At 37.9% G+C, this 13,445-nt stretch overlaps 1 protein-coding gene across 1 annotated transcript; it reads right to left on the bottom strand.

The window, feature by feature from the left end:
- Positions 1-6,384: 6,384 nt before the first annotated feature.
- Positions 6,385-7,302, bottom strand: LOC122482717 (olfactory receptor 4A15-like). The gene has a single exon (XM_043579016.1). It carries the CDS (start codon positions 7,300-7,302, stop codon positions 6,385-6,387), a length of 918 nt encoding a protein of 305 aa, XP_043434951.1.
- Positions 7,303-13,445: the final 6,143 nt, after the last annotated feature.

The following is a 13,445-nucleotide window of genomic DNA, read 5'->3' as shown; positions in this document are numbered from 1 at the left end:
GTGCCTGGGTGGCTGAGCCGGTTAAACGTTCAACTTCGGCTCAGGTCATGATCTCACAGTCTGTGAGTTCAAACCCTGCACTGGACTCTGTGCTGACAGCTCATAGCCTGAAGCCTGCTTCAGATTCTGTGTCTCCCTCTCTCTCTCTGCCCCTCCACCACTCATGCTCTGTCTCTCTCAAAAGAAAGAAAGAAGAAGAAAGAGAAAGAAAGAAAGAAAGAAAGAAAGAAAGAAAGAAAGAAAGAAAGAAAGAAAGAAGCATTAAAAAAATGAAAAAATACCGAGCCAACCTCTGTCAGAATTGCTGGCCCACAAGATTTTGAGGTAAGTCAAAATGGTTGTGGGTTTAAGTAACAAAATTTCGAGGTCTTATGCCATGTAGCAAAAGATAACCAGAGCAAAGAGCGGAAGCTGGAAGTGTGGCGCTTCCATAACAGAAATGTAAAGCATGTGGCATTGACTTTGGCACCACCAGGAGTTGCTGGGAGTTGGAAGGGCTTTGAAGCCTCTGCAGGTAAAGCCTTAAAAGACAGGATGGATTGTGCTTGGAAGCTGAAGAGAAAGTGATTCATGTTACCGAGTGCTGGAAAAGTTTCACAATACCCTCACCTACAGTAGTGTGGAAAATAGGAAATAATAGGAAACACCCTTGGGGGAGCAGGTGGATTTGACTGCAATTGCCAAGCAGAATACAGAAAGCTCCAGCTGGTTCCTCAGCAGTGTATGATATATGATGAAGTATGGGTAAACAGAGGTGACTTACACTTTAACTGTTAAGTTCTCCAGAATTCAGGAGAAACGTAAAAGGGGCCAAGACCTGATGGGTTCTGGCATAAAACTGGTTCTCATCCATAGCCTCTCTAAAGAGCAAAAAGTTCTCAAAGTAAGAAATGACACCAAAGTAAATATTATCTCAAAGATGTAGATGCAAGACTCTGGTGAAAACTTCTGAAATATTTAAGGTGTGTCTCATAAAGTCTCCTAACTAGGAAAAAAGTATGTCTAAGAAGCTTACGGGGTGTTATCCCACTGCACGCAGACTTCCAGCCCAAACCCGGAAGACAGGGGCTAGTCTGCCTTCACAAAAAATATTTGTGAGTGTGGCTTTTGTATAAACTCTAATGAAAAATATGTAAACTCTGCAAAAAATTTTAAGAGAAAGGCACAAAAGGAGGCACCATGACCTTCACTTGTAGACAGGAGTATCTACTTGGTTACAATGTTCAACCTCAAATTGTATATAGGGCATGTGGAAGAAATAGCACGTCTCTAGTTCAAGACTTTATTTTTTCAATTTATAAAGACCTCTTTTATGTATGTATGTGTGTAACTATGTATCTATGTATTTATGTATGTTTCCCCAGATTTATTAAAATACAATTGATATGTAACATTGTGTAAATTTAAGGTATACAACATCATGATCTGATATATGCATACATTGCAAAATGATTACCACAATAAGGATAGTTAACACATATGTCACCTTATATAATTAAAATTTTGGTGTGGGACGAGAACATTTAAGATTCACTATCTCATCAGTAATGTCAGCAACTGTATAATACATTGTTGAGAACTACCGTTCCCTGCTATACATCAGCTCTCCAAAGTTTATTCAAGTTATAACTAGAAATCTGTACCCTTAAACTAACATCGACACATTTCCCCCACCCACAGGCCCTGGAATCCACCATTCTCTGGCTTCTCCAAGTTGGGTTTTTTTTTTAATTCCACATATAAATGAGATCATACTGTATTTGTCTTTCTTTGTGACTTATTTCACTTAGCATAATGCCCTCAAAGTCTCTCATAGTGTTGCAATTGGCAGTATTTTTTCTTTCTTATACCTTAATATAATCATATATGTGTGTATGTGTGTGTGTGTATACACACACACACACACACACACACACACATAACTTTTCTTTTTCCATTCTTCCATCAATGGATGCTTAGATTGTTTCCATGTCTTGGCTGTTGTGAATAATACGGCCACAAACATGGGAGTGCAGATATCTCCACAAGATTGTGATCTCATATTCTTGGATATACGCATAGAAGTGGAATTTCTTGATACTATGGTAGTTCTATTTCACTTTTTGAGAAATCTCCATACTATTTTCCAGAGTGGCTGAAAATGTATATGCCCAATGACAGCGAACTAGGGTTCCTTTTTACCTACATCCTCACCAGTGCATACAATCTCTTCTGTTTTTGATAACATCTATCCTAAGAAGTATGAAGCGAAATCTCATGAAGTTTTGAATTGCATTTTCCTGATGATTAATAATGTTGAGCACCCTTCCATGTTCTTATCAGCCATTTGTATGTCTTCTTTAGAAAATGTCTTTGAGGTCCATTGCATATTTTTTAATCAGTTTTTTGTTTTCTTTTGTTTTTAAATTTTTTTAATTATTTTTCATGTTTATTTATTTTTAAGAGAGAGAGAGAGTGGGAACGGAGGAGGGGCAGAGAGAGAGAGGGAGAAACAGAATCTGAAGCAGGCTCTAGGCTCCGAGCTGTCAGCACAGAGCTCAACGCAGGGCTCAAACCCACGAACCATGAGATCATGATCTGAGCTGAAGTCGGATGCTTAACCGACTGAGCCACTCAGGAGCCCCTGTTTTGTTTTGTTTTGTTTTTGTTATTTGGTTTCAAAGTTCCTCACACATTTTGGATATTAACCCCTTGTGAGGTATAAGACTTGCAAATATTTTCCCCCATTCCATAGGTTGCCTTTTTGTTTGGTGCAGATGCAGTCTGGATTTACAACTTGAGATCCTGAACTTCAAGCTGAGGTCAGGATGAGATGAGATCTTAACTGGCTTAAGACCTTCTGTGTCCTCCCTCCGGAAGTCCTGAACTGCCATTTTACAAGTCTGACAAACTCACTGGAGCGACAGGCTACATGGAGAAGAAGAAGGGGCCAGAGGAGACTGGTCTTCCAGCCATCACTGCCAAGGCACCACTTACATGAGTAAAGTCATCTTAAATACTTCCTAAAAGCCAGGCAACCTATTGAAAACCAAAGAGGGACCTCAGTCCGTGCCACATGGAACAGAAGTATTGTTCAGTCAAGTCCTGCCAAAATTCATACGTGCTCAGATTCAGACATGTGTATGGCAAGATATAGCTCTGTGTGTAGACAGATACAGGCCTGTGTATGATCAGATCAAATGCATATATATACACGTATGCATTCATATGTGTAGTCAGAAACTGATCCATGTGCTGTCAGATACAGACCTCTGTGTGTTCACATACAGACACATATATGACGCTGGACACGAACTACCTATCATTGAATATGTACCTACATGAGTTCAGATACAGATCTCTGTGGTTGAATATATACTTGTGTATTGTCATATGTAGGCCTATCAACATTGCATACAAACAAACACCAATGCCTTTGAGGACTGTGCTGTAATTCATGCCAGCAAAACACACTAAGCTCTTTCCAATCAGCTTGTTGAAAATGTGAATCAAAGTTAAATAAGACATGCCATTTTTTAAGTGAGAAAACCAAAAGGCAAGATTCCTGTATGCTCTGTGGAAATGATTACAAATTTTTATTGAGACATTGATCAAGCCTTCATAATACATGTCTCATTCTGGGTGGGAAAACAAGATGTTAAAACATCCATTTTCCTCAAAATCAATGTGGAGGGTCATGAAATTTTAAATATATCATTATGGGAAGCTTTCAAACTTAAGAAAATAATCCTAAAGTTTATCAGGACAAATAAATATCCAGAAATTGCAAGAAACTTGAAAAGGGTGAGTATTTAAGAACAATTATCCCCATGAGGTATAAAACACATGAAAATCCTTGACTACTGACAAGGATGTTGGTGGTAGGCAACGACACCAGAGAAAAAGGGGGAGGAGGTGGAGGACGCAACAGCAGAGGAGGGGAAATGGCCCCAAATCAAACCTACTATTTGTATAAAGTTTGACATATTACATACAGAAATTGAAATTATTACTGAAATTAATAATAACATTGACAGATTACATATCCTGTTTGAGGAAAACAAGATTAGATATGTCTCATCACAAATAGAAACAAAAGGTGGATAATTTTAAAAGAAAGATTTTCTGAGCCCTTGGGTGGGTCAGTTGGTTGAGTGTTCAACTCTTGATCTTAGCTCAGGTCTTGACCTCAGGGTCTTGAGTTTAAGCCCTGCATGGAGCCTACTTTAAAAAAAAAGGTAGTAATCTTGAAAAAACCTTTTTCCAGAGTTATTTTTTAGAAAGATGTTAAAATGTATAAATTCACTGACAAAGATGTATATGAAATTTTCCAAGAGTGATGGGATAGAAGAAATCAAAAAGTAAAAGAATAATACAATATAATGTCTTTATAGCAAACACACATAATGCTACCAAAGCAACATATTTGTAGAAAATATCAAAGAAGACTAAATATCTATAGAATATATATATATTTAATGAAGAAAAGACTCAAAATCCTTACTCCAATAGATCAAGACTTCAAGAATGTAAGTAATAGACAAAGTTCATGGAGTGAATTCTATGTCCCTCACACTACACAAATACAGACTACATAGACAATTAAGTCACTGTTCCTGACTTAAGAGAACTTACAGACCAATGAACACAGACAACCAAGATTTATCTCCTCACTTGAAATAACAATACACGTTGGAGATAACATAAAATATGTCTAAATCCATTTGGGCTGCTGTAACACAATACCACAGCCTGAGTGGCTTCAACCACAGTCATTTATTTCTCAAAGTTCTGGCGTCTGGGTAGTCCAAGATCAAGGCACTGGCTGATTCTGTGTCTAGTGAGAGCCCACTTCCTGGTTCATAGCTAACCATCTTTTCATTGTGTCTTTACATGGCAGAATGGGTACATGAGTTCTATTAGGTCTTTTTTACAGGGACACTAATCTCATTCATGAATGCTCTCCTCTCATGATGTATCACCTCTCAAACGCCCCACCTCCGTTGCACCACACATAATAGAGGACATAACTCCTGAACCTTGGGGGGGGGGGGGGACACAAATATTCAGTCTAGAGCAACATCCAAAAGTTGATGACTTAATTATATAATTCCCGCTAAAATCAAATGTTTAATCTTATTTAATGAAAAGCATTATGTTGGGAAGTCTTTGAGATGACATAAGGAATCTTCACATAATAGTAATAGGGATAACACTCAGGATATAAAGTCTCTCATACACTGTGATTTACCAGGGAAAAGGCTCCATGCCCCCATTGCCTGGGCAGCTCTTGAATCCAGAGTAACTGAAGGAGGCAGAACCATGAGTTTCTTTGACACATGCTTCCTACTGTAGTAGAGGCAGATTAATATTTTCTTTGAAGCCTAATTCAGAGAAAGGAAAGCTTATGAAAGAGGTCTCTGTTAAATAAATCAATATATATTATGGCCTATTTATTACCTAACAATCTGTATTCCATTAACAGCAGAGGTCAGAATGGCATGCCATATTGTCAGCACCTTTCCTACCAATGATATCACCCAAAATATCTCATCTCAGGTTCTGTGTTGTATATGTAAATCTCATGGATTATAGATTATGGTAATTTTATATATGTAAGGAGGGCCTAGGTCCCTTTAGAAGGCTATGAAACACTACAGACAAAAAAAAGAGATGGGGATACTGAAAAATGGCAGAGATATTATCAGATATACTAAGCTATCTGGGAAGATTAATTAATCATTTTATGAAAATATAACACCAAAGAAAGTTGTTTCTCTTCAGGAGGCAATAGGATCCCCCACTCAGAAATATGAGTAGATCTTACTTACTATATCTATCTCTTTTGTTCAGATTTTTTTCCTACACTTAGCTTATGATTAATATTCAACCTTGGAAGCAGCATTCCTCCTCAACCTTAATGTGTTAAGCAATATGAACAAAATTATATACTTAAAACTGTTTCATATATAAAAATAAGATCCATACTTTAAGTATTAATATGGGTTGTCTTTGTATGGGAGGAATGAACCAAAGGTGTATGTCCCATTTCCAAAATATGTAACAAGAACTATGATTTCTGAAAGTGAACACTTACGTAAGAGCGAAAAGTGAAAAATGTCAACAAAAATAAATTTATAGTATTAACTATAGCATGACTGATCACATAGAACTTAAACCTATAGTTTCAATAGAGACATTTTATATGCAAAAGCTACACATCTACTTTCCTAAGAACTTATGAAAATCTTAGAACTATATTTTGACCACTGGAAGTACTAACATCTTAAATGCTTTTCATCATGCACAACTTTAAACCTGAGGAGGAACTTACTATCAATAAATAATTCTTTACTGGGTGGAGCAACTCTTTACTGAAAAGAGGTGATACATTTCTCTTCTGCCTTATTTTCTTCCTTTGGTCCAGAGCTTTTCCATGGCATTTTTCATCTCTCCATTTCTCAGAGTATAGATTAGGGGGTTCAACATAGGAGTGATAACTGTGTAAAATACAGTCAAGGATTTATCAATGGGTAAGGTAGAAGGAGGTCTCACATACATGAAGATGCAGGGGACAAAGAAGAGGACCACCACTGTAATGTGGGAGCCACAGGTGGACAAGGCTTTGTGCCTCCCTTCCTGACTAAGGTTCTTCAGAGAGTGCAGAATGACCCCATAGGAGATGAGCAAGACCGTAAAGATGACCACACAGATTGCCCCATCATTGGCAACCACAGTGAGGCCAATAATGTAAGTGTCAGTGCAGGCAAGTTTTAATAATGGGTACATGTCGCAGATGAAGTGGTCAATGATATTGGGACCACAGAAGGGAAGGTCGTAAACAAAGACAAGGTGAACAACAGCATGCAAAAAACCTCCAACCCAGGCCAACAGCAGCAACAAAACACACACCCGTTGATTCATGATGGTCGAATAATGCAAGGGTTTGCAGATGGCCACATAGCGGTCATAGGCCATGGCCACCAGGAGTAAAATCTCTGAACCACCAAACAAGTGCCCTAGAAAGAGCTGGGACATGCAAGCTTGGAAGGAAATGGTTTTCTTCTCACAGAGTAAGTGTATAATCATATTTGGAGTGACTGTAGTAGAATACACAGCATCCATAAATGATAAGTAACCAAGAAAGAAATACATAGGGGAATCCAGGGTTGGGCTGACCACCACGGTCACCACAATGAGGAGGTTGCCCACCATTGTCACAATGTAGATGAGCAAGAACACAACAAATAATATTTTCTGACCTTGGAGGCTCTGAGTGAGCCCCAAGAGGACAAACTCAGTCACATTGATCCTATGTTCCATATGTCCTTTTGCAAGTCCTTATTTCAGAGTTCAGGACAAAATTAGTTACAAATGTAATTATTATTAGTGACTTCCTGAAGCCTTAATAGAATCTGTTTGTTAATTCAACAAATATGTATTACAATTTATTATCTTCCAGTACCCTCAGAAATTCCAAGAATTCAAGGCTGATTAAAAAACATGCTTAGTAAGCTCAGCAATCTGCAGACCAATAGAGAGACAAGAGATTAAAGATATATGTGGGAAAAAACATATTAAAAAAAATAGTTTGCTGCAACCAGCTTTCCATCTGGAAGTTAGTACAATTGTACCTTTGGCAGATTCTACATATAACATTTTTTAATGGACTAAGGTTTAATATAAAACTAAAGCAAGATTTATATTTACTCCCCAGATAATAAAAGAAATGACTGGCTATATTCAGGATCCCTTTAACTAATAAAGGAAATCCCAATTGATGTATTTTACAATTTCAAAACATCTTAAGGATTTAAAAAGGATATCATAACATCGATAGACAAAAGTACTTAGGGAAAAGATTTACATTTTATAAGACATACACAGAGTTAATGTCAAAATGAACACAGAACTCTAAGCATTTAAATAAAGGACAAATGAATCAATGGCAAAGTTAGTAAATGATATAAACAAGTAATAAAAGGAGTGCCCAACACAGGTATGCTCTCATGCTGAAACTCACTTATGAACAGAAGCACAGGAACTGAAGTCACACTTGGGTAATGAAATCGTTACTTGGACGCTTCAAAATCACTCTTTCAAGACGTGTGGTTGCTACATCATCCTCTAAACTTTCACAGATTAGCAAGCAATGTTCAGAGAACATATCAGTTGAAACTATCATGAGATTTACAAGGATCTGCCCATTAAAATATCCCTAAATAGTGACACCTGAAACTAATGTGTAGAAACACTGATGTTAGAGGAAGAAAATTTATTCTGGATCTTGGTATGTGAAAATAACCAAAAGAATATTACAGAACTGAGTCAATCCTCATATATGTTAGTAATCACAAAGAATGTCTAACATGGATGATTATCAGAACCACACAGAGGAACTTTTAAAGGACTGTGAATTCCCTCACGACCAAAATCGAAAATGTAAAGCCTAGGCTGCAATCTTACATCTAATTACCCTTCCTGGGTTACCTGCATACTAAGACAGCCGTTCAGTTCAACGTGTGGGTTGCAGTCCACTCTCCCTTGTCTTTGGTACACGGGTGCCACCTCTGTGCACACAAAGCAGGAAAACAAACGCACCATCACTGGACCTTGAACCATTTCCGTGTAAACAAGGCTTTCCATGCTCTCAGAAAGCCATGCATTCCAGTCTTTCAGAAAAAGGCTACCTCTTAATTGCTGGGTTTTTCAAAATGACTACAAAGTCCTGTAACCTAATCAAGTTTGGATCTTGACTGGGATAAAAGAGACCCCAAGTCTTCATTGTTGGCAGAATTTGTCCTAACAACAAATGAATGTTACACCAACATTGTGAGCTTACACAAAAGGGAGGGTTCAGCTGTATGGAAGAGAAAATTGTGATTTGTTTAAACAAAGATTTTTATATGGTTTGGTTGTTATGTCAATGTAAGTAAAATAGTGAAATATCCTTGACAACATTCCACTCTCAACCAATTATACTGACCTGTCTTCACAAAGTACAGTTAAATTTTGGATTCCCTTAATGATGGAGAATAACTTAATATACATACTTAATTATGTTCTAAGTCCATTGTTTCACATCCTGAAAGAGCCAGTTGTGTGAACAGTGATACAAACACTCTCTGAGGTCAAGACAAAGGTCCGTAAACCACCCCTATCTGGGGATGGACTACCATACATATGCATGAGTCATTCAGTTGGTACATCTCCAAGAGTGATGCTTTCCTAATTAAATTCATTGGGACCTTCTTCTAACTTTGATCTCCAGAGATGCCACCTGCATCTCCAGAGATTCCAACAGGATAATCACCATGTACAACAGGACTTCCAGAAACATGCCCTCTGGGGGTGGGATGCAGGGAAATCACAAAAGAACAGCCTGAGGTTGAATCATCAAAAGGGAAATGTCCAGTATGGGCAGAAATAAAATACGTTAAGAACTCTCTTCTTTAAAGCATGACTTTCAAAATAGGCAAAGCTATATCAGTTAGCTTTTAGCTACATCTTTGCACACTGGCACCTGAACTGACTTCCAGAAGACGATGAATTTCAGAACAAGATATTTAAACTAGACTTGGGGCACCTGGGTGGCTCAGTCAGTTAAGCGTCCAACTTCAGCTCAGGTCATGACCTCGTGGTTTGTGAGTTTGAGCCCCGCATCGGGCTCTGTGCTGATAGCTCAGAACCTACACTTGATTCGGTCTCACTCCCTCTCCCTCTCTCTCTCTCTCTCTCTCTCTCTCTCTCTCTCTCTTAAAAATAATAAAACATTGGGGCACCTGGGTGGCTCAGTCAGTTAGTTAATCGTTCGACTTCAGCCCAGGTGATCATCTCATGGTCTGTGAGTTCAAGCCCTGGGCCAGGCTCTGTGATGACAGCTCAGAGCCTGCTTCAGATTCCGTGTCTTCCTCTCTCTCTGCCCCTCTCAAGCTCATGCTCTGTCTCTCTCTCAAAAATAAATAAAAATGTTAAAAATGTTTTTTAATTTAAACTTGTCTCAAATGTAGATAAAACAAGCTTCCCCCAGAAAAGGAAGAGTTTGTCACATAGTGGCACACAGGCAAGTTGATAACATCTGTGTTAGTAAGGGAGGAGGGAGGGAGAAAAGAGTGTGGGAAGATTCCAGTATCTCTGAGTGCTCAGGAAATGCTCACAGAAATGGGCATTACAGGAGCCCAGAAAACAATTGGCAAAGCATTTCAATGGACTGATGTCACAGACTTTGAGTCTGGAGTTCTCTCTTGCCCAGCAAGAGAGCAGATGCAGAATTGAATATAAGAGAGGCTAATGTCAGGGAAGAGATAAGAGCCCTGAGTAAGGATCCTTGCTCCGTATTTATTGGATCAGAAGGCTTACAAACATGATGGACGTGCAGAATGAAACACGTGAGACAATGAAACAGTGATCATTAACTCAAGTGTGCGAGAGAAAGGGGGTTTCGAAGATATAGGGTGTTAGGGGTTTGGCTCAATACAAGACAAAATCCTGACAAGGAGCAGATAGCTGTTTACAGCAGGCACCAGGCACTGGGTCTGTTCATCTTAACTTGCCTAGGGGATAAGACAGATAGAGCATGCTACCTCAGGGTGAACAGGTCACTTTTTTTTTTTTTTTTGCTAATTAGCTCCAGGCAATTTCACCCTGCTACGGCAGTCTATTTCCCTGTTTCCCTATTCTGGACGCTTTCGTCCTGTGGAAGGAGCTTTCTGCTCAACGCTTTAGTTCTATGCCGAGGCGCTTTTGCCTGTTTACTGATTCTCGGATACTTCTGCCCTAAGCCTTGTCAACCTATTGGTGCAAGCTCAGGGAATTCCTAAACGTATTTCCAACAGATTTAAATCATCCAGAATATATATAACAAAGTTCACTTGGGAATTGATAAGAACAATATAACAATGTTTCCTAATTATTTACAAATTAAGCAACGTATATATGAATTACCATAGATTAAAGAAGAAATATCAGTGAATAGGTTTTTAAATAAATTTTAAGCAGAGATAATGAAGGATGTGTGAGTGTGTGTGTGTGTGTGTGTGTGTGTGTACTGGATACAGCTTAAAGAGTGCTTAGAAAGAAACGTATAGTTTTAATAGAAGTATTATAAGACAAGATATATGACAGAAATGAAGTAAGCTTACTAGAAACCTAAAAAATGGAAAAGCAAAATAAACACAAAGAACATTGTACAATGGAAATAGTAAATAAAAGAAAGAATCCAAAGAGAAATTAATTAAATAGAAATTAGCATAGTATTAAAATAGAACAGAGAAAAATCTATAAATCCAGGAATTTGTTCCTTGAAAGATTCATAAAATTGACGTTCCTAGCAAAATGGATTAAGATAAACTAAGAGAAAAAAGAGATCAAAATCAGAATGAAGGGAGAGTCATTACTGCATTCTACTGACATGTAAAAGATAAAAAAGAATACCATAAATGGATTTACGTTGGTAAACTTGCCAATTTAGAAAGTGGACAACTTCTATGAAAGAAACAACGTGCAGGTGTTGACCATGGTAAGTTCTTTGTAGATTTTGGAACCTAACCCTTTATCTGATATGTCATTTACAAATATCTTCTCCCATTCTGTCGGTTGCCTTTTAGTTCTGTCGATTGTTTCCTTTGCAGTGCAGAAGCTTTTTATCTTGTTGAGGTCCCAATAGTTCATTTTGCTTTGATTTACCTTGTCTTTGGAGACATGGAAAGTAAGAAGTTGCTGTGGCTGAGGTCAAAGAGATCATGCCTGTTTTCTCTTCTAAGATTTTGATGGTTTCCTGTCTCACATTTAGGTCTTTCATCCACTTTGAGTTTATTTTTGTATATGGTGTAAGAACGTGGCCCAGTGTCATTCATCTGCATGTTGCTATCCAGTTCTCCCAGCACCATTTGCTAAAGAGACTGTCTTTTGTCCATTGGAGACTCTTTCCTGCTTTGTCAAAGACTAGTTGGCCATACATTTCTGAGTCCGCTTCTTACTTCTGTATTCTATTCCACTGACTATGTGTCTAGGTTTTTGCCAATACCATACTGTCCTGATGATTACAGCTTTGTAGTACAGGCTAAAGTCCAGGATCGTGATGCCTGCAGCATTGGTCTTCTTTTTCAGGACTGCTTTGGCTATTTAGGGTCTTTTGTGGTTCCATACAAATTTTGGGATTGTGTTTTCTAGCTCTGAGAAGAACGCTGGTGCTATTTTGATAGGGATTGCATTGGATGTGTAGATTGATTTGGGTAGTATTGACATTTTAACAATATGTGTTCTTCCTATCCAGGAGCATGGAATGTTTCTCCATTTCTTTGTGTCTTCTTCCAATTTCTTTCACACATTTTCTATAGTTTTCAGAGTACAGAACTTTTACCTCTTTGGTTAGGTTTATTCCTAGGAATTTTATGCTTCTTGGTGCAACTGTAAATGGATAGATTCCTTCATTTCTATTTATGTTGCTTCATTATCGGTGTATAGAAATGCAACCGATTTCTGGACACTGACTTTATATCCTGCGACTTTGCTGAATTCATGTATCAGTTCTAGCAGCTTTGCAGTGGGGACTTTTGGGGTTTCCATGTAGAGTATTATGTCATCTGTGAAAAGTGAAAGTTTGACTTCTTCTTGCCCACTTTGGATGCCTTTCATTTCATTTTGTTGTCTTCTGATACTAGGACTTCCAATACTATGTTAAACAACAGCGGTGAGAATAGACATCCGTGTTATGTTCCTGGTCTCAGGGGGAAAGCTCTCAGTTTTTCCCCCTGTGACGATGATATTAGCTGTGGGCCTTTCATATGTGGCTTTTACGATGTTAAGGTATGTTCTTTCTGTCCCGACTTTCTTAAGGGCACTTATTAAGAAGAGATCCTGTATTTTGTCAACTGCTTTTTCTGAGTCTATTGACAGGATCATGTGGTTCCTATCCTTTCTTCTATTAATGTCATGTATCACATTGATAGATTTGCAAATATCGAATGAGCCCTGCAGTTCATTGACACTCATATTACACTAAAACCACAGGCAAGAAAAGAAAAATATATAAATTACTTTATCAAATTTAAGAACTTCTGTACATGAAAGGACACTATTAACAGAAAAAAGACAACTCACAGATGAGAGAATATATTGACAAATTTTATAGCTGATAAGGTGTTAAAATCCAGAATGCATAACAAATTTATTCATCTCAAAAATACACACATCAAAACACCATATTGATTAAAAATGAGCAAAGGATGCTATAAAATTTGAGGTCAGCCATAAGAAAATATATGGAAAGACCTCAGGACAATGGAGGTTAAAGAACATCCTGGTAAAGAATGAATTGTTAACCAGGAAATTAAAGAAGAAATTAAAAATACATGAAAACAAATGCAGATGAAAATATGACAGTCCAAAATTTGGGACACAGCCAGGGAAGTCTTAAGAGGGATGTACGTTACAATTCAGGCCTCTCTCAAGAAGCAATAAAGGTT

The sequence above is a fragment of the Prionailurus bengalensis genome, chromosome D1 (genome assembly GCF_016509475.1).
Source record: "Prionailurus bengalensis isolate Pbe53 chromosome D1, Fcat_Pben_1.1_paternal_pri, whole genome shotgun sequence".
Lineage (NCBI taxonomy): Eukaryota > Metazoa > Chordata > Mammalia > Carnivora > Felidae > Prionailurus > Prionailurus bengalensis.
The sequence above is the reverse complement of the archived record's forward strand: the minus strand, read 5'-3'. Positions and strand labels throughout refer to the sequence as shown.